Source organism: Somniosus microcephalus, chromosome 12 (genome assembly GCF_052327205.1).
Source record: "Somniosus microcephalus isolate GS21.2 chromosome 12, FLI_Smic_1.0, whole genome shotgun sequence".
NCBI classification, from domain to species: Eukaryota; Metazoa; Chordata; class Chondrichthyes; order Squaliformes; family Somniosidae; genus Somniosus; species Somniosus microcephalus.
Window position 1 is genome coordinate 76,876,742 of NC_140998.1, and position 26,765 is coordinate 76,903,506.

Here is a 26,765-nt window from a genome sequence, read left to right on the forward strand (position 1 = left end):
TCGCAGTGCGGCTTTGAGCGACCTGTGGAATCGTTCGCACATGCCGTTCGCCTGTGGATGGTAGGCAGTGGTGCAATGTAGCTTGACGCCGAGCCCCTGAGCCACAGCGTTCCAGAGCTCAGAAGAAAACTGCGGCCCACGATCAGACGAGATGTCCGCCGGTACCCCGAAACGGACAACCCAAGTGGAGATGAATGCCCTGGCGACGTCTGCGGAAGTGGTGGATGACAAAGGAACCACCTCAGGCCATCTAGTGGTGCGGTCCACCATTGTAAGAAGATGAGTAAACCCGTGCGAAGGCGGAAGTGGCCCCACCAGGTCCACATGCACATGATCAAACCTACGTTCCAGAACAGCGAAAGTGGCCAATGGAGCCTTGACGTGACGCTGCACCTTGGCCTTTTGGCAGACCACACAGGTGTTGGCCCAGTCGCGGACATCCATGTGCATGCCCCGCCACACGAATTTGGACGACATCAGTCGTTGCGAGGCCTTCATACCAGGGTGCGACAACCCGTGTATGGCGTCAAAAACTTTTCGGCGCCAGGCAACCGGCATGATAGGGCGAGGATCTCCTACGGAGACGTCGCAGAGTAGCGTAGTGCCCGCAGCATGGAATTTGACGTTGGCCGCTTGGAGGCTAGAGGGGTTGGTTCTGTAAGATTGGACTTCTGGATCCGAGGCTTGATCCGCAGCCATGAGGGCGTAGTCGATGCCGAGCTGGACTGCATGAACGGTCGTGCGGGAGAGGCAATCCGCCACCAGGTTGTCTTTAACGGACACATGCTGAATGTCAGTGGTGAATTCTGAGATAAACGCCAACTGACGTTGTTGCCAAGCTGACCACGGTTCGGCGGTCTTGGCCATAGCGAACGTTAGTGGCTTATGGTCCACAAAAGCCGTGAACGGACGTCCCTCTAGCAAGAACCGGAAATGGCGGATGGCCAGAAAAAGGGCCAGCAACTCCTGGTCGAACGTGCTGTACTTCCATTTGTTTTGCCGTAGTTGACGGCTGAAAAACGCCAGCGGTTGCCACGTCCCATTCACCCACTGTTCCTGCACTGCGCCGATGGCATAGTCTGACGCGTCGGTGGTAAGGGCGATGGTGGCACCTGGCAGCGGGTGCGCCAGCATGGCTGCGTTGGCTAAGGCGCCTTTTGTGTCAACGAACGCCCGGTCCATGTCGACCGTCCAGCTAATCGGATCCTTGCCGGACTTGCCCTTGAGGGCCTCGTACAGGGGCTGCATGAGCAGAGCTGCATTAGGGACGAACCGGTGATAAAAATTTACCATCCTGAGGAACTCCTGCAGGGCCTTGACAGTCTGCGGGTGCGGGAAAGAAGTAACTGCCTCCACCTTCGTTTGCAGGGGAATTGCGCCGTCCGATGTGATGCGATGGCCTAAGAAATCAATCTGCTGCAAGCCGAACTGGCACTTGGCCAGGTTGATGATCAAGCCATGTTGACTGAGGCGTCTAAAGAGGGTGCGTAAATGGCAGATGTGCTCCTCTTTATTAGGGCTGGCGATGAGGATGTCGTCGAGGTAGATGAATAGAAACTTGAGGTCCCGAAGCACGGAGTCCAGCAAGCGCTGGAAAGCCTGTGCAGCGTTCTTCAATCCAAACGGCATCCCCAGAAATTCAAACAGGCCGAATGGGGTGATGACTGCAGTTTTCGGGACGTCTTGCAGGTGCACGGGGACCTGGTGGTAGCCACGGACAAGGTCGACTTTTGAAAAAATTGTATTTCCCGCCAAATGGGCAGAGAAATCCTGAATATGAGGGATCGGGTACCGATCAGGAGTAGTGGCGTCGTTCAGGCGTCGGTAGTAGCCGCAAGGTCGCCATCCGCCGCCGGGTTTCGGAACAATGTGGAGAGGCGAAGACCAGGGACTATTCGACCGGCGAATAATCCCTAGCTGCTCCATCGTGTCGAACTCCGCTTTCGCAGCCACGAGCTTGCCAGGTTCAAGGCGCCGGACCCATGCGTAGACCAGGGAGCCAGTAGTGGTGATGTGATGTTCGACACCATGTTTCGTGGCCTTGGAAGAGAAAGTGGGTCTGGTCAGGTCTGGGAAATCTCCGAGGAGGCGAGTGAAGTCATCCGGAGGTGGGAACGCACAGGAGACAGTGCGCGACACGGCGTTACCGCGGTGGCACGAGATGGAGTGAAAAGTGGCCGCATTGATCAACCGGCGGTGCCTTACATCCACCAGGAGGCTGTTGGCGCACAAAAAATCCGCCCCGAGGATGGCTTGAGAGACTTTGGCCATGATGAAATCCCAGTAAAACCGCTGGCCGCCGAAGCACACCTGGACCCGCCGTCTTCCGAAGGTCCGAATGGCCCCGCCATTAGCCGCCTCGAGGGAGAGGCTGTGCCCCCTGGCTTGTATATCAAGATTTGACGCGGGTAGGATGCTACACTGCGCCCCGGTGTCGCAGAGGAAACGTCGACCAGATAGGGAGTCGGTGATGAAGAGGAGTTTTCCCAAATTACCGATTGCCATCGCAGCCGCGGGGCACTCGTTATAACCGGTCCTCTTTCGACAGGGTTGCTGTTGTTTTTTTTGAGCGAAAAGCTGCAGGGAGGGCGGCAGCATCTGGCTTTCGCGCCAAAACAGGTGTGGTAGAAGCACAACCCCGCAGGTTGAGGGGCTGGAGCAGCGTCTGTGGGGGATGGGCGCCTCGTGGCAGCGCAGTACTGCTGTGTCACCGCGAAAATCTTGTCTGCTTTGGCAGCCAGCTCTGTGCAGTCTGTGACTCCCGACCAGGCTAGGGCAGCCTGAACTTGCTCCGGTAGCTGGCTGAGGAATAGCTCCTTGAAGAGGAAGCATTCCGGTTCGGAGCCCAGGAGTGTGAGCATTTGGCTCATGAGCTCGGACGGCTTGGAGTCCCCGAGGCCGGGCATAGCGAGCAGCCGGCGGGCGCGCTCCGACTTCATGAGCCCGAAGACCTGTAACAACCGCGCCTTTATCGTTTCATACTTGCGATCTTCTGGTGGATTACCAAGCAGGCTGACGATCCGCGAGGCTGTGGCGCTGTCGAGGGCGGAGACCACGTAATAGTAACGGGTCTGATCTGCAACGATGTTCCTGATTGCGAACTGGGCTTCAGCCTGGATGAACCACGCGGCTGGCTGTTGCTCCCAGAACTGTGGTAGCTTCAAAGCAACGGCGTTCGTTTCCATGTTCAGTAACTTCTGCGAAAACCGTTCGCAAAAGTCGGGGTCACCAATGTAGGAATGTCTAGTTCCTATCACAAGACTGAGGTCCACTCAGGCAATCAAATAAATGAGGTTTAATGAAAACGAACAGAGTTTAATGGATAATTACAGGAGAACATCGAATATAGGTCTAGTCAGTTCGGAGGCTCCACGAGGACTGCTTGGGCGGTCCCGTGGCTGACGTCATGACGTCATCACGTTTTTCCCGCCGGTGGGGGATCACGTGATGAACGGCGTGACGTCATCGTGTTTACCCGCGCTATTAAAGTGATCGCGCTCTGTACATGTAAACAGTGAGAACAAAGATACAGACTCAGGCTGTAGCTAACATATTATTAAAGGGAATTATATACAATTGATCGGAGTCCCTTAGTGGCTCCGCCACAATGTGGCAATTCAGTGGATCACACTTCTGCATTAAGACTGGAAAAATGCCCTGATTGTGGTTGGCCTGCCTCTGAGTCTTTATGATGCTTATTCCACTTGCGTGATGCAACTGATAATCCAACAAATTTAAACATAATTAGAATAATTTGGATGTAAAAATGCAGAAACATCACTTATCAGTAATTATCACAGCTTTTAATAAAGAACATTTAATTTAGAACATTTAATTTAGTGGATTTAGCTTAATCCACAAAATGTGTGCACAAAATAGAGGTTGAAACTTCCACTGATACTAAAAGGATGAAATGGAGTCCAATAAATTTGATTGATGTAAACTCTTCTACTAATATCCTCTAAATATAAATGTGTATCTTATACACTGAAGAAACTTTGTTTTGGTCAAAATGCAAATCATAAAACTCGGTGAATGATTTATAAACAGGTGTGAGGTTTAACTGAAATATTATGGTAATGCAATCCCTGTGTTAAGCAAATATTTCCCAAGTTGCAGTTTCCACCTCACTTAAGTCAGAACTGGTATAGCCAGTCCTGCTATCAGTTGTTGTCTTTCCAAACCTAGATCATGAAATAGGATTACAGTGTATCATATAATGCTGCATTGTGTGAGTCAGCAGAGGTTCGTGTGTGCTAATGTAAGTACACAGATGATCACTTTTTTGAAAATGAACCATTAGCAATGAAGGAATAGTTCTACCATCATACTTTATTGGAATTTGCCAGTTTCGTGAACTTTGTAAAGGAATGACTGTTTCCTCCAGCCTACAGAAGAGAGTTTGCAAATCCGCTGCCTTAACATGGTACTGTAGATGAAAGTGCTTCATATTTCAAACTGTGCCATAACATTTGCAGACAGTTTCTAAACATTTTTCCACAGTATAATTTTGCTTTTATGAGACACATTTTCAAAGGAATTACAATGCTGTAACAAACTGCTTCTCAGTTATCTCTTATTGATATAATGTGACAAGTTGTTAAAATTGTACTATTGCCATTTGTAAAATCATATTAACAGGCTAGAAAGAAGTTTATTTCATTTAAATTAAGTTCATTTTCACCACAGTACAGGAATCACAAGAAATAATGACCATTTTCCCCAGATTTTCCAATTGTTTTTATATATTAATACAGCCATATCCAACTACTTAAATGACTGAGTTAAATGACTAACATTTAAGTTAAGGAATTTTAAATCCTTGTCAAACCCCATTGGAATAAGGTGCTACCAATTTTTCAGCCAACTTCTTTGCATTAATGTTGTAGTTGAAGTTGTGATTGAGTTTTGTTTTTAAAATAGTATTTCGATGACTACATCTTAACATTTCAGAAAATTGACACGATAAAAATATTAAACTACTTTGCTATGGGCTTGCATTGTGCCTTCAAACTTTACAAAGGTGTGTCAGCTTACAAGGATTCCATAGAGTGTTAGAAAAAAATCAGTCATTTAAGTAGTTGGATATGGCTGTATTAATATAAAAACAATTGGAAAATCTGGGGGAAATGGTCATTATTTCTTGTGATTCCTGTACTGTGGTGAAAATGAAACAATTTTCTTATTTTTAATCAAGTTTCATTGTTGAGCTATTGCATGAAATAAATAGTTTGTGAAAAAGAGACTTTTTGGGTTATTTGCTACAAGGCAACCCTAGAGGGACAGCTTCTCATTCTGGTGCATTAGGTGTTGTGTTCATTTTACGGCCTGCGAACGCACACTTTTCAAACGACAGTAGTCAAATCGTGAGTTCTGTGCCTTTTAAATGCTGAGCTTGCTGACTGGCACATTCTTTTTAAAGTATATTTGTACTGTTTGAAAGCTGTAATGGCAGCTGTGATGTTCTGTGAAGAATTCTCTCCTCAAGGGAAATCAATTCATTTGATCCAAGTACCCATATGAGAATCATTTGCTTCTACACACCCCCTCTTTATTTGCCATTTTCTAGGCAGATTCATAACATTCCTTCTAAAATACAAAGTTTCAGAAATTTAGACATAAAAATTCTGTTTTCTGATGGTTTATCAAAGCATGCTTGAGTATTAATAGTGTAATTGATTTTTATGTATGTTGCTTAGTTATTTTTAAGACGAGTCTTAAAAGAATGAATGTGGGCCTTTAAACCTCAGCAGTCAATAGCAATTAGCTAACTCACCTTTGCATTTAAATCAACAGTTGTGTCTAAGCTTGCCCAAGAAATATTCTAATTACAGTGTAGCGTTTGACTGGCTTCTCTCATCTGATGATAATGTATAACTTTTCCCTCCTATCCAGCTGCAGTGAGTGTTATGACACATCCAGAGCAGTCCTACCTCTTGCAAGTGTGTGATGAAGAGGATTTGCTTACTACTGCAGTTCACTACAGCCCAATGCTCTGACTTGTAATTTGAAAGAACCCTGGGGTACCTGGGAGAACCATCCTACAGCCTACTTGGCGTGATGAGCAAGTTCACCTTTCAGAACAACAAAGTGATGCAGGACCGCCGGAGTGTTTGTGTCTTCCTTCCCAATGACGAAGCTCTCAATATTATTGTGAATGTAGGTTTTGCCCATTTCTCTTTCTATTGATTTTGTTTCCTTCAATGAACAGCTGCACATTTGACAGTTTCTTCAACATTAAGAGTGAAGTCTCCACAATATTCTTGCCATATGGTGTAGTTCTTCCTTAGAGGTCCCTTTCAGTGCTTTCTTTATTTAACCCATTATGTTCCGAAATTTCATCAAAATAAAAATAAAGAGTAGTTTATTCCAAATTGTGACCCACTGCATGGTTGGATTTTACTTTTAAATATATTAAATATTTAGTATGACAGGTACTAAGGGTGTTCAGTACAGCAAGATATTAAATCAAAAAGTTGAGATTTACTATGAAAAATGATGAGGTGGTCTTACTGCCTTTAAACCTATTGTTTTAGAAGAGAAGGCACATTTTAAAACCCACTTTAATGTGTTTTATTTAGTCCCTTTTTAGTTGCACATATCATTGCCTAGCAAAAAAGTTGCTGGGCATCCTCTTTCTAGTTATCTTCCAGTCTGATTCTTGAGTGAGCTACTGGAAGGTACATGAATGCAAGCGAATTAACTAGGCCTCCAAATTATTTCCTTCCCTATCTCTTAAAAAGTAGCTACCCTCCATTTGGTGTTTCCTACTGATGCCATAGCTGAAGTCAAAAGCTTACTGTGTGAAGACTTCAAGGTGCAAGCCCAAGTCCTAATACACTGTGGCACAACACATTGGATGGCAACATGTTGAGACACTGGCCGGAATTTTCAGGGGGGTCAGCAGGCGGGATTGGTGGCGGGTCGGGTGGGAAATTTGATATTTTTGACAGCAGATCGGGAACCCGCTGTCAACTCGCACCCACGCGCCTTTCCCGATATCGGGTCTGTCAGCACTGAGCAGACCCGACAGGCAGCGGCGAGTGACCCTATACAGGTAATTAGTGGCTTGTTTAGAGCCACTTAAGAATGATTTTCAGCTCACCTTTTGCATTTGACAGCTCACCCACGGGGTCCACACTGGTCGTGGACCATGTCTGTCAAGCTGAGGTGGGAGTTCAGTGGCCATTGAATCAGCTGTTGAGTTGACAGCTTTAAATGAAAAGTAAAAGCTCCCACCTTACAGAGATATCTTCCCTCAGCCACAAGCTGTTCCTCACTGCATTTCCACAACAGATTTACCATGCTGTAAGTCTTTACACAAGTCTCCATCCAATCTAACCTCATTACCTCTCTCACCATTGACAGGTTGCTTCTGTCGTCTCTACTTCACCTGCCATCTATTCCATTAGCATGGGTGCCCTTTATACTCTCTCACCTTGGTCCTCAGAATCCAACCACAATCAGCCCCAACACCAGCAGCACCAGGCACACCAGCAGCACCAACAACAATACCAACCTTCTCCACAATCAACTGATGCTGCACAGGACAGAGGGCATCAGCACTCAACCACATTGCTGCCTGGGAGGCCAGGGATGGCCTCACCATGGTCAGATTTATTTCACTTGATGCTGTACACCCTGGCTGCCACATGATGTGTCAGGTTGGCACCACCCCACACCAACACCATAAAGCATCCCTACAATGCCCAAGCCATTCCTTTCACACTCATCACCATTGGGGGGGGGGGGTACCGTTATGTCTCACCATTCACTGCAACTTACTAAGCCACTTCAAAAGGTGCACATAATCTGTCCGAGAACGCAAAGTGTTGAAAATAAAGGTTTCATTAGGATGAGTGTGAGGGATAGCTAGTGAGATAGGGATGTGATAATGTAGAGAGAGAGCGATGGGTGGAGGTGCAAGGTAAGTTGGTGTGAGTAAGGATGTGCAGGAGTAGGGTAGGGAAGGCAGAGTGATGGGGATGTGATGAGAGGCACAGCAGGATGAGGTTGAGTGTGGCTTTGTACTAACGTTTCGTGATCTGCTGAGATCATTGAAAAGTTTGTGCCGCTACACCCAGGTCCTCCTGACCACATCCCTGCTTGTGCCCTCCTGTGCAATGTGCAACCAGGCTGTTTTGTTCTCCAGGGGTAGTGTCTTCCGCCCATTGGAAGGGAAGAGGACCTCCATGCATGCTGTGACTCCCTCCATAAGCATATGGAGGGAGTCATGGGAGAACCTGGGTGTAGCCCTGCACCTCTGTGCAGTGTTGCAGCACACTGTAGAACACTGACAGCACAAACGTCAAAAAAAAGTTGGCCATCGTCCCTTGAAGGAAACTGACTGATGATGCGTCATGAATGACGTCACCAGACCCGCTTCCTCTAATTGGGCCGGGAAATATGCTGGGTGGGTTTAACAAGCCCCATCAACGTAAATTCATTTCCCAGAACAGGAAGGGGCCAGCAGTGGGGCCACGAACCACCACCGACATTGCCCGCCCCGGACCTGCCGAGGTAAGGAAAATCCCGGCACTTTGTTACAGAAACAATTGATCTCACACACAGTTTGGAATCTCACTCCAGCGTAAATTGGACAGAGCAGGTCATTATTTCCCCCAATAAAACATTCATGACAGCAGTCATGCTGAACTGCTGTTCCCAATGTTCATTCTCCTCCTTCTGTTCCCAGAATGTTTACTGAAAAAACCTCACTGAAATATTTCACTTGTGCATTTAGTTTCAGGTCCTAGACAAGCACAAAATTAGATTTGTACTCATTCTGAATTTCCTCTCTCTTCTACCACAGGGATGAGGAAGCTAATCACTGAGCTTACAGGAAAGGGAGTGTCATTGAAATGGAGAGAGGGAGCCACTTGCTGTCCCCTGCTATGTAGTTTTCTTTTTTTTATGTGATGCATGGGAGCATCTAGGAACTGGCCTTATCTATGCACAGCACTGATGCATGTGCATATTTTTCTTTGTTTTGCAAATGAGATGCAATCCACATGAGGACAGGAGTCCATATAGCTATAGCATTTTCCTTAGTGTTTAAAGTTACATTCCAAAAAGTGAGAGAAGAGCACCTTCAATCCATATACTGCATCTGCCCATCCCTCCTGTGTGCAGTGCAGAAATTGGCAGATGAGGGAGTGTGCATGAGCCTTCCATACCCTTTGAATAGCCATTGAATATTCAGTCTTTGGCCCAAACATAAATGGCACCGCGAGCACAGATGCAAAAACGAGTCCATTTGTGACTAACCACACATCCATTGTTTGCATACACCCCCTACCAAATGGAAGCATCCTGGTGCTTAAATCAACCTGACATAACGTTTTGGCATATATTGTAAGCGGTTGAAGATTCTATTCTTTGCTATCTTGCCACATTTTGTGTTCATTGACTTCATTTAATCTGAAATGCACCAATATTTAGAATGTATTTCATATATCTTTTCTGCCACCTGAAATTATTTGAAATATCAGTAGAAAAAAGCTTAATCTGTTAAATAAATTACTAAATAACAACAGAAAATGCTGGAAAAACTCAGCAGGCCAGGCAGCATCCGTGGAGAGAAATTAGAGTTGACGTTTTCGGGTCGAAACCCTTTTTCAAAACTGGAAAGGAAATAAAATAGATCAAAGGCAGGGCTGCGATAGAACAAAAGAAGTAAAAGAGACATTAAGAGGTATTCAAAACCAGACGAAATGGTAATAGGACAAGTGGAGACAAAAGACGGCTGGGATTAGGTGTGAAGTGTACTGGCAGGATGAGACAGAGCTGCCATGTGGGAGAGAGGAATGCTGAAAGGGGAGGGGAGGGGAAGATGCGTTTGGTGGTGGGATCACTTTGGAGGTAGCGGAAATGGCGGAGGATACAATTTGGCATAATTTCCACTTTATTCTCTGCTCCGAGGAGGATACAAAATTGACAACTGCAGTATGTAGTGAATAAATTGAAGTAGTTTCTTTTTAGCATGTTTATCTAAAAACTGGGTAAGATACTGCTTGCTGTGTTTCAGTTTCAATTCCTGTGAAGTCGGAGAATCTAAATGCTTGGAATCTGCCTTTGCTAAATGCAATCAAAAATTCATAATGTTTCTTTTTTGTAGGTTAAAGCCTTATGCCAAGAATTATTCATTCAAGTCTGTGACCTTCTAAGGCTGAAAGACTGTCATCTTTTTGGGCTCAGTGTCATACAAAGTAAGTGAGACTGGAGACTGATTACAGTGTCCACAATGATGAGGTAAAACGACATCATCTGCAATATATCCACTTTTTTGGAATCACATAGAGTGCCACAGAGCTTTATTCAAACTTTTATTTTATGTGTAACCTCTTCATACTATTTTATCATATCTCAGCTTTTCGCTTGTGCTGTACTACAATGTGGTGTAATTTAGGCATCACAGAATTATTTAGTAAAAATATAAGTATGACTGGATAGCAGGGAAGTTAATCAACAAGGACAATAAACCCCCAGAACAAAAAGGAGAAAATAAATTCAGTCATTTCCCTGCCTTGAGATCAGTCTTAGATTTGCTAGAATTTTGATTTAACTGTTGAGAGTTGTGTGTGTGTGTTTGTATCTTCAAGGATGCAGTATCATATATAGTTCATTCCTGTACCTACTACATAATTTGTTTAAATCACACTCCCACACAGAGTTTTATCACTTGCAGAGTGTGGTGACATAACAGTATGAACAATATTTTGCTGCTTGGTGTAAAACTCACGGGCTGTGCCACTTTTACACTATACACCAGTTTCAATGGCAAGTACATATGCATCTACTTACATGTTTATTACAGTTTTTAAAGAAAGCTGCTGTAACAATTTTGAATTTGTATACAACCGTGCGGGTAGATCTTAATCTTTACTACCTGAGCGTTGAGCTTCGGCAGTGAAGAGAGAAAAATCAGGTGGCCAATGGTTTTCCTTCCATTAATTTAAATGGAAGAAAATAAGGTGGGCTCAGTTGAGGACATGAGATCTTTCCACCTGATTTTCCTGTTTGCCCTCCACCCAGGCAAATGGACTTTATGAAGTAATGTTTCAAATATACAGTGGACAAAGACTGCAAAAAAAATAAGCAAGAACGGATCATTCACACGATCTGATCAGTGGGAAAATCCAAACTTCCTTAACAATCTCCCATCAATCACAAGCAAGTGTTGAAGCAAACCATTTTGAACTCAGGATTAAAAGTCACCATCTATCTCTTCGATTATAAAAGACTCTAAGCAATTTAAAATTCATGGCAGCCATGAATTTGGGACTCTTATAATGAGCCAAGTTTGTTAATTACCTATTACTGGCCCAGTTTTTCTGTCTTTGTTGATCCAAAGCAGAATAAGGAAGTAAGACTTGCATTTGTATAGTGCTGTAATCCCATCTCTCAGAAATCTCAGAGCATTTCACCATACACTGAATTACTCTGAAGTGCAGTAACTGTTATGTAGGCAAATAAAACATTAAATAGATTAACGAAAGAAGAACATAAATACAAGTAAAACCAATAATGGCATTTGAAAAAAATTAAAGAAAATGAGTGGCAACAAACTGTATTAACATAAAATAATGAAGTGTAGAAAGCTACAAAAAAATCTTTTTAAATAGGTGAAAAGATTAAGGGGGAAAAATTCGGTTGGTTTGCACCTCCCATTAGCGCCTTAAGAGAGCGCTAATGGGGCGCAAAGCAACTAGCGCCCGGGCACGGTGATGCTTGCGTCGCTCGCAAAATTAACCAGACATTTTGCGGCGGCGCTAAACACTACCGCCACGATCTCCTGCGCCTGCAGATCGTGACGTCAGTCGAGTGCGCAACGCCCCAGTAGCACCCCGGACCGGATATTGAGTGGCGCCCCCTGCCTTACCGCCTGCTGCTAGCAACGACAGGTTGAGAGGAGCATTTTACAGTCAGGAAGGGACTGGGGGAGCGCTATTTAAAGGCGACCGCTTCCTGCCTTTTTTTGTTGGTTTTTGGTGACATTTTTGCACCACGCATTCTGAGAGAGAGAGAGAGAGAGAGAGAGACTTCTAGAGAGATTCAACGCTGTGTGAAGGAGTTTTGGGTACTGAGCAGCACTTTGCAGGTTCATTTTGATTTGCCCTTGTATCGATTTAGAAGAGACTGTGGGGGCTGCACTCTGAGCTCTTTCCCTGGGTCTCTCCATTGTTCTTTCCATCAGATTTGATGTACAGGTCTCTCCAGGCCGAGATTCAAGGCTGCAATGAGCAGGATGTGGATGGAGAGCAAAATCAACCCTCCCCTTTAAGATAAAAACAGAAAATGCTGGAGAAACTCTAGGTCAAGCAGCATCTGTGAAGAGAGAAACAGAGTTAACGTTTCAGGTCGATGACCTTTCGTCAGAACTCCCCTTTAAGAACTGGCCGGCGCCAGTGTGTCTGTGTTCCATTCTGCCTTTCCCCGTCTAGCCTATCCAAACCCGTCATAATCTTGTACACCTCTATCAAATCACCCCTCAACCTCCTTTGCTCTAATGAAAACAAATGCAGTTTCTCCAGCCTGTCCTTGTAGCTAAGATCCCCCATCCCCGGAACCATTCTGATAAATCTCCTCTGCACCCTCTCAAGGGCCTTCACAACCTTCCTAAAATGTGGTGACCAGAACTGGACGCAATACTCCAGTTGTGGCCTAACCAGCGCGTTATAAAGATTCAGCATAACTACTCTACTTTTGTACTCAAGAGGGGGAGAGCAAAAATTTGGTCAAACACCAACCCCTGGGGCACTCCTCTCAGTACTCCCCCCACCACCCTAACATAACTCCTCTAACAAGTACTGGTTGTTTCCTACCCATCCGTTAGGTTCTTAACCATTCCCAGGGTTTACTCTAACTACCCACAGCTTTGAGTTTAATTAATATCCTTTGTGTGGACCTTTATCAAGAGCCATTTAGAAGTTGAGGTGCACCAAGTAATAAGACTTCCCGCAGTCCACTTGGATTGTCACTTGCTCAGAGAAGTCGGGAAGTTTTCTGAGGCAGGATTTTCCCCTTCTGAATCCATGTTGACTGCTGATAACTAACTTATTTTTGTACAGATGATCTTCATACTTATTCCCGATAATCAATTCCATTATTTTACATGGAATAGAAGTAAGACTAATGGGTCTATAGTGTTTGTTTTGACACCCTGATAGAATATGGGCACCAGATTAGATGGTTTCCAATCTATTGGTGCCTCCTCAGTGTCCATTGACTCCCTCATACTGATTGTCAGTGCTTCACAAATCTCCTCCCTAGTCTCTATCAGCAAGCACTCTGCGATAAATACCATCTATCCCTGGGAATGTATTTGTTTTGTCAATTTAGCCTGTCTAGAGCTTCCACCTCTATTGGTGAAGTCAATGATTTTATTTGTGATATCTTTGTTTGGAGAGAGCATGTTTCACATGTCTTCCCTTGTGAATACATGGAGAAAGTAGTTACTCAAAATATTTACTATATTTTTCTCATCCTCAGTTTCAAGCCCATTTGGCCCTTTATGGTTTTCACCTCTTCTCTAACTGTCCTCTTGCAGTTGTGGTGTTGAAATAATTTTTATTATTACGCTTAGCCTCAGCTGCTATGCTCCTTTCACTTTCTCCCTACAGGACTTTTACAGGCCATTTTTCTCTTAGAAACATAGAAACATAGAAGATAGGAGCAGGAGTAGGCCATTCGGCCCCTCGAGCCTGCTCCACCATTCAATGAGATCATGGCTGATCATCCAAATTCAGTACCCTGTCCCTGCCTTCTCCCCATATCCCTTGATCCCTTTAGCCTTAAGAAATATATCTAACTCCTTCTTGAATATATTTAATGACTTGGCCTCAACTGCCTTCTGTGGTAGAGAATTCCACAGGTTCACCACTCTCTGGGTGAAGAAATTCCTCCTCATCTCTGTCCTAAATGGCTTACTCCTTATTTTTAGACTGTGATGCCTGGTTCTGGACTCCCCCGCCATCGGGAACATCCTTCTTGCATCTAGTCTGTCTAGTCCTGTTAGAATTTTATAAGTTTCAATGGGATCCCCTCTCATTCTTCTAAACTCCAGCGAGTATAAGCCCAATCGACCCAATCTCTCCTCATACGTCATTCCTGCCATCCCAGGTATCAGTCTGGTGAATCTTCGCTGCACTCCCTCCATGGCAAGAACATCCTTCCTCAGATAAGGCGACCAAAACTGCACACAATACTCAAGGTGTGGTCTCACCAATGCCCTGTACAACTGCAGCAAGACATCCTTGTTCCTGTACTCAAACCCTCTTGCTACGAAGGCAAACATACCATTTGCCTTCTTAACTGCCTGCTGCATCTGCATGCTTACCTTTAGCGACTGGTGCACAAGGACACCCAGGTCTCGTTGCACTTCCCCTTCTCCCAATCTATTGCCGTTCAGATAATAATCTGCCTTCCTGTTTTTGCCACCAAAGTGGATAACCTCACATTTATCCACATTATACTGCATCTGCCCAATCACCCAACCTGTCCAAATCATACTGGAGTTTCTCGGCATCCTCCTCACAGCACACACGCCCACCCAGCTTTGTGTCGCCTGCAAACTTGAAGATATTACATCTAATTCCCTCGCCTAGATCATTAATATATATTGTGAATAGCTGGGGTCCTAGGACCGATCCCTGCGGTACCCCACTAGTCACTGCCTGCCACTCGGAAAAAGACCCGTTTATTCCAACTCTTTGCTTCCTGTCTGCCAACCAGTTCTCTATCCAAGTCAGTACCTTGCCCCCAATCCCATGTGCCTTAACTTTACACGCTAATCTCTTATGCGGGACCTTATCGAAAGCCTTCTGAAAGTCCAAATACACCACATCCACTGGTTCTCCCTTATCTATTCTACCAGTTACATCCTCAAAAAATTCCAGTAGATTAGTCAAGCACGATTTACCTTTTGTAAATCCATGTTGACTTTGTCCGATCCTGTCCCTGTTTTCCAAGTGCTCTGCTATTACATCTTTTATAATGGACTCTAGCATTTTCCCCACTACCGATGTCAGGCTTACCCGTTTTCTCTCTACCACCTTTTTTGAACAGTGGGGTAACATTAGCTACCCTCCAATCCATGGGAACTGTTCCAGAGTCTATAGAATTTTGGAAGATGACCAGCAATGTCCATTTCTTTATGTCACACTTTTAATTTCTTTTTTAATTTTTTCAAATGTTTGCTTTGGAGCTTGTTGGATTTGGGAATGTATTCATCCTGCATGCTTGCATTATACCTTTAAACGTGTTCCACTTGCCTTCTACTGAACTGTTGTGAACAAACTTTCCCAATTTATTCATTTTAGTTGTTTCTGCATTTCATCAAAATTAGCCCTTTCAAATTGACTCCCAGATCGTGTTAAAAGTTATCATTCTGTGGTCGCTGTTTCCCAAGTATGCCACAACCTCCATTTCTTGTACATTTGCTGGGTCATTAACGAATACCAGATCAAGACAAGCATTGTCTTTTGTGGCTTCCTTGACACACTGGGTCAAGAAGCAGTCATGCACTAAATCTATTAACTCTGCCTCTAAACCATAGGAACATAGGAACAGGAATAGGCCATTCAGCCCCTCAAGCCTGTTCTGTCATTCAATGAGATCATGGCTGATCTGCAACCTAACTCCATATACCTGCCTTTGGCTCATATCCCTTAATACCTTTGGTTAACAAAAAGCTATCAATCTCCGATATAAAATTAACAATTGATCTAGCATCAATTGCTGTTTGCGAAAGAGAGTTCCAAACTTCTACCACCCTTAGTGTGTCGAAGTGTTTCCTAATTTCACTCCTGAAAGGTCCAGCCCTAATTTTTAGACTATGCCCCCTAGTCCTAGAATCCCCAACCAGTGAAAATAGTTTCTCTCTATCTACCCTATCTGTTTCCCTTAATATCTTGAAAACTTCAAATAGATCACCCCATTTTTAATGATCTATGTACGTGGACCCCCAAGTCTCTTTGGACCTCCACTGTTTTTAGCTTTTCACCATTTAGAAAGTACCCTGTTCTATCCTTTTTAGGTCCAAAGTGGATGACCTCACATTTGCTTACATTGAAATCCATTTGCCACAGTTTTGCCCATTCACTTAACCTGTCGATATCCCTTTGTAATTTTATGCTTCCATCTGCACTGCCTACAGTGCCACCTATCTTTGTGTCATCGGCAAATTTGGATGTATGACTTTCTGTGTCATCAGCTAAGTCATTAATAAATACTGTGAATAGTTGAGGCCCCAATACAGATCCCTGCAGGACACCACTAGTCACATCCTGTCAATTAGAGTACCTGCATTTTATCCTTACTCTCTGTCTCCTGCCGCTCAGCCAATTTCCTAACCAGGTCAATAATTTGCCCTCAATTCCGTGGGACTCTACCGTAGTTAACAGTCTCTTATGTGGAACTTTATCAAATGCCTTCTGGAAGTCCTTATAATAACATCCATAGACATTCCCCGTCCACTACTTTAGTCACCTCTTCAAAAAATTCAATCAGGTTAGTCAAGCATGACCTACCTTTCACAAATCCATGCTGGCTCTCTCTGATCAACTGAAAATTTTTGAGGTGTTCAGTCACCTGGTCCTTAATTATAGACTCTAGCAATTTCCCGACAACAGGTGTTAGTCTATAATTCCCTGGTTTCCCTCGCTCATCATTCTTAAATAGTGGAGTGACATACGCAATTTTCCAATCTAAAGGAACAATTCCTGAATCACAAGAACTTTGGAAGATTATAGTTAGGGCATCTGCAATGTGCTCACCCACTTCCTTTAAAATCTTGGGATGGAAACCATCTGGTCCTGGGGACTTGTCACTCTTTAGTGCCATTATTTTCTTCATTACTGTTATTTTACTTACGTTAATTTTATTGAGTCTCTGTCCCCGATTCAATATTAGTTTCTTTTGGATTTCCAGCATGCTATCCTCTTCTTCTACTGTAAATACTGATGCAAAATAATTATTCAACATGTCCACCATTTCCTTATCATTGACAATATCACCGCTTTCAGTTTTTAAGGGGCCAACACTGCTCCTGACTGCCCTCTTTTTCCTAATGTAATTGTAAACATTCTTTGTATTGATTTTGCTATCCCTTACAAGTTTCTTTTCATACTCCCTTTTTGTAGCTCTTACTATCTCTTTTGTGACCCTTTGCTGTTCTTTGTATCTTTCCCACTCGCCAGGATCTGTGCTATTTTTTGCATTTTTGTATGTTTTTTCTTTTAGTCAATCATGGCTTTTTTTTGGCAAGTAGAGCTCTTGCCTCTCAGGGACATAAACTGGTTCGGTATCACCTTAGGTTCTTTTTTGAACATCTCCCATTAACAGATTTGCCCAGTTTACTGTGGACAGTCTCTGCCTCATCCCGTTCAAGATGGCCTTGCCTAAATCTGTTTCGCGTTGCTCCCTTTCAAGTGCTACATTGAACTCGATTATGTTATGATCGCTATTGGATAAATGTTCACGCACAGTTAGGCTGTTAACTAAATCTAGCTCATTACTCATTGCTAAATCTAATATGGCTTTCCCCCTTGTTGCCTCTAGGCCATATTGTTGTAGAAAACTATCCTGGACACTCAAGAAATTCACTACCTTTCTGACAGGTGCTAGTTTGCTTATCCCAATCTATGTGAATGTTAAAGTCCCCCATTAAAACCACTTTGCCTTTGCTACACGTTTGTCTAATCTCTGCATTTATACAACCTAGCACTTCAAAGCTGCTACTAGGGGGCCTATACACAACTCCCACTACAGTCTTAAATCTTTTCCTATTTCATAATTCTACCCATAAAGTCTCCACTGCCTGCTTACCTCTCGTTATATCCTCTTATCATTGAAGTGATTTCATCCTTAATCACGAAGGCTACTCCTCCCCCTCTGTCATTTTCCCTATCTTTCCTGTAAACCACTTGGGTTATCCTAGTTTATATTATGTTGATTCGTCTCCCATTTAAATAACTTCCCTGTTGTCAAAATACCCTTCTTATTCCTTAAGTGAGCACATTGTCCTCCTTCTTACACTAGCCTGGGTGGCGTTAAGATTTTAACCGTACCTACCCGGCTGTCAAAATGTCCCAGATTACTTATGTGCCGGAAAGCAGCCCAGATCCCATCATTCCTGATTTTAACGGGCAGTTGCTCACATATGCTAATCAGCATCTGATCACGTCATTGAACCCAGACAACGATTTTAACTTGGGCTAAAATTGTGAAGCTGCTGTGGCTTTCCCACCAGGTGAAGTCCAGTGTGAGCAGGATCGGGAAGCTGAAGATGCCATCCAGGTAAATTATTTACTTTACTTTGTGGGGCCAGGAGGTGCAGGCATGTTTAGGATAATTTAGGCCTCCCCTGCCCCGGACTCTTTCCCCTCCCCACCCACTGGGAAACCCCCTGGAACCTCCTTTCTCCACTTACTTGGGTGCCGTCAGGCGATCCTCTGCGGCCCAATTCTGGTTGCTGGCATCTACTTCCCACAGTCGGAAAACTAACGGAGACCAGTCGTTTCCTGTCAGAAACCCGCTGGCAGTTAAAGTCCCCCGCAGGTGTTCTATATCATACCCCTAGTGATAGCTTGCATTTTTTAGCATTAGAGATGTCTAACCAGAGTCGTTCATTTTGAAGCTTTCTACCTCCCGCACGATCAATGGCCTAGAAATTGGGTTGGGGCACCAAAGTGGGGCAAAAGTCGGCGGAGCGCAGGATTTAGCGCAGCGATCGGAGTGATACCGATCGCCAGAAATTCAGTTTCAGTGCCGCCCGAGGGACACGGGGCGAGGCTCGAGGCGCTCCGCGTCCCTCTTAGGGCGCTGAAACTGATTATCGCAGCGCAACGTGCCGCAGCGCCACACGCTGCGGCACGGCACGCTGCGGTACTGCAGGCCTTTCTCCCACTGTTAAGGGGGAGGTGCCTGCAACAGCGCGAGCCCCGATCGCGAGTGCCGGCAAATGAGCCCGGCACCAAGGAGAAGTGCTGGGCTCTCGGGAAACAGCCGGCAATGCCGCGGTGGGGAGGTGGTGGTTAGGAGGCCGGGGATGGAGGTGCTGGCAGGCGGCCGCTTCCACCTTAACTTGCGCCGCTGCCGGCACAGTAAGGCCCCGTGAACCGGGCGCGGGTAGCGAGCGGCGCAACTGCGGCGTTCACTACCAAATATCGCGAACGGGGCACGATTGGGGAGTTGCGCACACCGATGACGTCATCGGTGGTGGCGCAGCGCAAATGCCTAACGCCACCATTAGCGCCCCTACTGAATATCGCCGCAGACGCAGCCAGTGGCGCTACAGCCACTGACTGCCTCTTTAGGCACTAACAGGTGGCGCTACTCACCCAATTTCTCCCCCAATGTCTTTTACCTCCCAGGTGGCCCTGGATATAGGGTTATACCATCTCTTTTTTTGGGCCACTCCAGCTTTTCTAATCGCTCTATAGTTAGTTAGAGTCTACTTTGTCTAGTGATACAGGTGGCAAACCATTTCTTCTACTGCTGCCTGTCCAAAGCAAGATATTTAACTCAATTTGAGTATCATCTTGCCGTACATCCCGCAGATCGTGGTTCTATACAGTTGATGTTTATTTCTGCAAGTTGTAATATACTTGTCTTTTTTTTGGGCTTTTGTTTCTATAACAAAAGGCATTTATACGTGGACAGATCATTAGCTTGACTCACAACCCACTACCAGGAGGACTGGTGGACTGCTGTTTGACCTTTTGACATGTCTCATTTTGGGTGGTCCTACCAGGAGTATATTCTCAGCAGAACATAAGAACATAAGAATTAGGAGCAGAAGTAGGCCGTACGGCCCTTCGAGCCTGCTCCACCATTCAACAACAGCAACAATAACTTGTATTTATATAGGTGATAACACGTTCAAGGACTTTGGAGAGGAAATGGAGTTTGGAGATGGGGCGGTAGTTTGCAAGGACGGAGGGGGTCAAGGGTTGGCTTTATGAGAAGAGTGGTGATGATGGCAGATTTGAAGGAGAGGGGACAGTACCTGAGGAGAGTGAACTGTTAACAATGTCAGCTAACACGGGAGCCAGAAAAGGAAGTTGGGTGGTCAGCAGTTTGGTGGGAATAGGGTCGAGGGAGCAGGAAGTGGGTCTCATGGACAAGACGAGCATGGAGAGGTCAAGAGGGGAGATCAGAGAGAAACTGGAGAAAGATGCGAACTCAGGGCTAGGGCAGGGGGAACCTTAGAGGCCTGGTGGGTTAGGGGAAGGAAGGGAATTGGCAGAGGCACCTGATTGGATGGTCTCAATCTTAGAGACAAAGAAGTCCATGAGCTCCTCGCACTTGTTGTTGGAGGTGAGGGTGGAGGAGACAGAGGAGAGGGGTTTAAGAAGATGGTTAGCAGTAGAAAATAGCAGTTGGGGGTTATCTTTGCATTCCAGAATGATACTGGAAGAGTGAACAGTTTTGGCAAACAAGAGCAGGACCCGATAATGTTTTATGTGGTCCAGCCAGATCTGGCAGTGAATGGCTAAACCAATTGTCCGGCATATCCATTCAAGCCTGCATCCCTTGGACTTGAGGGAGCGAAGATGTGGGCCGTACCAGGAGGAACGGCCAGGGTGAGAGAGAGTAATGGTTTTAATAGGGATTACGGCATCAAAAGTGGTGGTGAGGGTGTGGTTGAGTAGATTGGTAGCTGCAGAAATGTCATGGTGAATGGAGGGCCAAAGGCTGGATAGTTGGGATCTCATAAGTGCAGTTGAGAGAGAGTTTTTTCCAGGGGCGGGCACAGAAGGAAATAGGGTTGGGTGGGGGAAGAGGGATGTGGGTGGAGAGCGATACAAGGACGTGGTCAGAGATGGCCTTATCTTCGATTGACACGGTGGGAGTAGCGAGGCCACGAGAGATGACAAGGTCAAGGGGGTGTCCGTGAATATGGGTTGGGGAGTTCACATGGATGGAGAGATTAAGGGAGGATAGGAGGGTAGTGAACTCAGAGGAGAGAGAGCATGATGATTGAGATGGAGGTTGAAATCACCGAGGATGAGATGTTGCTTGGTGCAGTGGCTGGAAAGCAGTTAGGAGATTCAATAAGATCATGGCTAATCTTCGACCTCAGCTCCACTTTCCCACCCGATCCCCATATCCCTTGATTCCCCTAGAGTCTAAAAATCTGTCTATTTCAGCCTTGAAAATGCTCAACGACTCAGCATCCACACGCTTTGGGTTAGAGAATTCCAAAGAGTCACAACCCTCTGAGTGATGAAATTCCTCCACATCTGAGTCTTAAATGGCCGACCCCTTATCCTGAGACTCTGCCCCCTAGTTCTAGACTCTCCAGCCGGGGGAAACAACCTCTCAGCATCTACCCTGTCAATCCCCTTCAGAATCTTATGGGGGAAATATTGGGTTAATTTATGCCTCTTGTTAGCGCCCTCGGTGGGCGCTAACGGGGCGCAAATCCCCTAGCGCCCAGGCGCGGTGCCGCTAACACCTCCCGCGACATTCAGCGGGAAGTTAGCGGCGGTAGTAGCCGGTAGCGCTGCGCTGCTGACAATGACGTCATCACCGTGCGCAGCACCCCGCTTGTGCCCCATTCCTATCGCCAGACAATATGTCCGACAGGGTCAGGGGGCGTTTTTGCAGTGGAAGGGGCGCCACTCAATTTTTACCCCTGTATGTTTCAATGAGTTCATCTCTCATGCTTCTAAACTCCAGAGAGTATCGACCCAATCTAATCAACCTCTCCTCATAGGGATCAATCTAGTGAACCTTTGTTGCACCGCCTCTATGGCATGTATGTCCTTTCCCAGGTAAGGAGACCAAAACTGTGCACAGTACTCCAGATGTGGTCTCATCAAAGCCCTGTACAATTGTAGTAAGACTTCCTTACTCTTGTATTCCAACCCCCTTGCAATAAAGGCCAACATGCCATTTGCCTTCCTGATTGCTTGCTGTACCTGCATGCTAGCTTTCTGTGTTTCCTGTACGATGACACCTAAATCTCTCTGAACACCAACATTTAATAGTTTGTCACCGTTTAAAAAATATTCTGTTTTTCTATTCTTCCTACCAAAGTGAATAACCTCACATTTCCCCACATTGTACTCCATCTGCCACCTTATTGCCCACTCACGTAACCTATCTATATCCTTTTGCAGGCGTTTTGTGTCCTCCTCACAGCTTACTTTCTCACCTAGCTTTGTATCATCAGCAAACTTGGATACATTGCACTCGGTCCCTTCATCTAAGTCATTAATATAAATTATAAAATAGCTGAGGCCCAAGCACTGATCCTTGCGGCACCCCACTATTTAAAGCCTGCCAACCGGAAAATTACCCTTTTATCCCTACTCTCTGTTTTTTGTCTGTTAACCAATCCTCTATCCATCCATGCTAATATATTATCCCCAACCCCTTGTGTAGCAACCTTTTGTGCAGCACCTTGGAAGAGCTCTCAGGATCATAGGAGCATACAAGCCTTCCCACCACATCTAGGGAAGGAAACACTCTATACCCTGAATGCTATGTTCATTTCCATCCTCGGGATTTAGCCATGATCAGGATTTAGTCATGATCAGAATTTAGCCATGTTTTTGATATGCTCACCACATGGTAGTTCCATAATACTACAACAGCCTCCAGTTCTGGCATCTTATTTCTAATGCTTCTACCATTCATGTCTATATACCTTATTATAGATTTGCCTCCTCTCCGGTTCCCCTGTATTTGCTTATATCTGGTCACCAGTTCATCTGAGTTTCTGTGTCCATATCCGCTTGTTGACTACCTCTACTCTACCATCATTCTCGTTTGAGATCCTGTTTCCTCCGTGCCACTTGACTAGTTTAAATGATTTCTATTGCTATCTCAAAGTTCCTCGCAAGTCCCTACTTGATCTAAGTTTAGCCCATCTCTCTTGTACTAATCTTGTTTATTCTGGAAGGATTCCCAGTTATTTACGAAGGTAACATTATTGCTCTCACACCACACAGCCAGCCACTCATTTACCTCCTAAATTCTTTTGGTAAACTCTCCTTTACCAAATACTGGAAGCATATCAGAAAACATTATTTTGCATCCTCTGTCGTTGTGTTTTGAGACAGTCCTCATATATGTGACTTTTGGGGCTCCTATAATATTTCTCCTATGCCATTTACCCCTATGTCGACTACTATCACAGCATCCCATCTGTCTGCTTCAGTATCCTGGCTAACCTTTTCTCAATACTTATTGCCCTAGCTCCAGGTGGACAGCGCACCATCCTGTAAATATTGTCCTTAGGACACACATGGCTATCCACTTTCCTCAGCAAAGACATGCCTCGACTGCAATATCTGTGTAGCCCGCATCCTGCTTCTTTGTCCAGACTGTCTGCTTGGGTTTTCTAGCTACCTTGTCTTCTGGGACCCTTTTATCTTCTGTGGTGTTGGACAATACCTAGTTCACTAATATAATCTCTTGGGTAGTTTCAAAGAGTTTTCTACCTTTCTTGCTTCTTTTACCAACCTTAATCCATCCAGCATCCCCAATTCCTTGTCTTTTCGTAGCACTCGTGCCCTTTCATGACACCACTGTTCCTGGTTGTACTGTTCTCCAACTTCATTCCCTGAAGTTTGACCCTTGAGGTCTGATACTATTCTGGTCATATCACTTACCGAAGATTAGCTTTGACTAGAAGCATTTTAAATTACAGGTTTTAGAATAACACATTAAAGTTTATTTTTCTCTTTTGGAAAATTTTACATTCAGAGGTTATTTAACATATAATCAGAGGTTACTTAACAAAGTTGCAATGGCAGCAATACATTAAGTGAAAAACATAAGCACCGAATGTAACCTAACGCGCCTGATGGGATGGGGCGGGTTCGGGTCGGATGTCTGTTTTACACTCCTACGGATTTAATGCTCTATTGACGTCAATGGAACTAACATTGGGCGAGTGTAAAATGGACCACCGACCTGAACCCATCACATTCCCGTCAGACAGGTTAGATTAAAACTGGGGTTATAGTTAAAATTAAATGTTCAGTGGTAGCTCTCAACGTTTGTATCTGTAGTGTTTGTCAGGGCAAACGGACTGAAAAGAGTCCAGGCTATAAATAGCCAAAATATCAATCCAGATTACTGTGATTTAGAAAGAAAGAATTTGCATTTACATAGCACCTTTCATGACCTCAGGACGATCCAAAGCGCTTTGCAACCAATGGAGTATTTTTGAATTGTAGTCACTGTTGTAGGAAATGCGGCAATTAATTTGCACACAGCAAGGTCCCACTAACTGCAATGAAATAAGTGACCGATAATCTGTTTTTAGGTGTTGTTGAGGGATAAATGTTGGCTGGACACCAGGAGAACTCCCCTGCTCTTCTTTGAATAGTGGCATGGGATCTTTTGCATTAAACAGGCTACAGCTAATTGAAAACAAGCAATAAATGAAATATCAAGATTGCACGCAGTAAATTATTGTAAAATTGCAAGCATTTCGCATCACAGTCTCTAATTTGATAATATAGTTTTATTAGCAAAACATTGCCTCTCCCATTGCTATTAATCTCAGGCCATGTCTTCTTAGAGAGTGGCAAGGGAAGGACAGACACAGAATGAAGAGCAAATTGGAGGGCAAGTTAGCCCTTTCTGCTCATGGTAGCAATTTGTTACAGTTGCATTGACAATGTTCTAGGATCCGATCACTTGCCTATCTTCTTGGCTAGACAGTGTGGTGTGGCAGGGAAGGAGTTAAAGAGGAAAAAGGAGAATATATTAAAACAGGGGAACATAACATTAATTAAAATTACAGATTGCAAAACCTTAGGATAATTTTTTAATTAAAAGCCAGTGAGCCCTATTAAACTGTAAAGCACTACAAAAGATGGGTGCGGTACATCGTCTACTTTGATTATCAGCACTCACTGTACCTTTCTCTAAAAATTTAAAATAGCTTTAGAATAAATATGGGCCCAGACTTTGGTGAAAAAATAACAACGCATTCACGGCGCACGCCGTTATTAATGCATAAAAATCAGCAAGTCGAGGCGAGGAAGAGACACGTCGTGAGTTGTGAATCGCCACAAAATGTTGGACAATTTGTGCCGCTCCGCTGTTAACCTTGCAAAAACTGGAGCTCACTGTCAACATCCCCGTGAATGTCAAGAAATTGTTGTGTTTGCACGACAAAAAAAATTAAACTCACCGCAGAAAGTTAGGGCTGCTATTTCATGGCGTAAGGACCCTGCTAATGGGGTAATTTATGTTTCCAAAGGCCTTCCATTTTGAAACCAGTTAGCAATTAATGATAATTGTTTTGCATGTACCACATAAAGCACACAACCAGGATGCAAGCTAAACTGGCTAAATTATAAAAGGAAGTAAATCCTTCACAGAGAAAAAATATGCATTAGGAAATACAACTAAATGATAGAAGTGAAAGGAAACAAAGAGAGCACAGATTGGAAAGTGCTTTACTGGATGCAAATGTCACTGATTGAGAATATGTGGGCTAGTAACTGGCTGGCAAAGCAAGAAATATTTTTGAACAGCAGAGAGGAAGATCATCAAATTTGCTTTGTTGTGAATTATGAAAAATATCTAGCTTTCGTGTGTAAGCAGCAGCTGCCTTCGGTTCCTGAAATTCATGAATTAAGAAACAATCTGAACCCTGTACGGGAGGCTGTCTTATTCATATGTTTATGTGTCATGTAATTCGGTGATATTTTAATAAACTTTGTCCAAATAATCAGATGTCCAAGCTGCTCCTTCAGAGCTTTGCTGAACTTAAATTTTGTTGGTTAAGGAGATAGTCTATTGGTCCCGTCATTCACCACGGTCCTAGATGCCCTATTGACCTCGTTATCAGTTCATCCTTTGTCAAAACATTTTTGTAAGTCAGCACATGATGTTTTAGGATTAAATGATTAAGATTTTGCAGAATGTACAAGGGAATATATGACTTGTTAACCCCTAAAGCCATAGATTGAGACAATTAATGAAAGTGGAGCAGCTCCTTAGTTCTAACAATACTTTATATAAAAGGTTGAAGGGGGCGAAAAAGAAAAAATTACATTGTCAAATCACTATATCATCAGGGAAGAGGAATATAGGCACAAAACCAGGGCTTGATTGAAAGCAATTTGAATGAGTCCTGAAGAGAACTGAACAACATGACATGTTGGATGGGCTCAACGACCTTTATCATTCCTACCTGCTTATGTCTTGGCCTTTTCAGTCATACTTATCCCATGTGAAAGGATGTTTATGACTGCATGCACATTAAATTCTCAAGAGAACACTCATTGTATAACATGTTAATGTGGAGAGTGAAAGGACATATATTATTTTGATATAATACTTTGATTTAATATTATTTATAGTTAAATAGTAATACTAGGGCAATTTTGGAAGTAGAGTTGTATGGAGCATAGCAGTTTCTCTGCAGTACAGGCTGAAGAGCTGGGAAATGCAAAAAACTGAGGTGCTGCAGCACCACCGCTGGTATGAGGGTGTAATTACAGCATGACAAGTTTACATAGGCAGTTTATATTTAAAGATGCGGACATAAGAATTTATATTGCAAAAGGTTTGATACAAAAGTGTGACAGAAACATGACCACAGGAAGTAGGATTTTGTAGACAGAACAGTGTGCATATTTAAGACTTTTTAAATATTACATAGATGGGTATAAATTACATGTATTTTGTAGAGAATAGTGCATTTGGAATTTATCTAAAATATATGGGGCAGGTAGCCTGCCAGCACAAACTCGGTGCAGTGAACGATCCCTGCACCAGAACAGGTAGGC

General features: G+C 44.2%; 1 protein-coding gene across 2 annotated transcripts in view; it reads left to right on the forward strand.

Moving 5' to 3' along the window:
- Positions 1-26,765, forward strand: part of frmd6 (FERM domain containing 6) — a 135,153-nt gene that overhangs the window by 57,316 nt on the left and 51,072 nt on the right. For both annotated transcript variants that reach the window (XM_086003167.1, XM_086003168.1), the window contains exons 2-3: positions 5,896-6,159; positions 10,118-10,208. In XM_086003167.1, coding sequence (XP_085859293.1) covers positions 6,061-6,159; positions 10,118-10,208 — 190 coding nt within the window. In that variant the 5' untranslated portion in view covers positions 5,896-6,060. The remainder of the gene's footprint in view (positions 1-5,895; positions 6,160-10,117; positions 10,209-26,765) is intronic.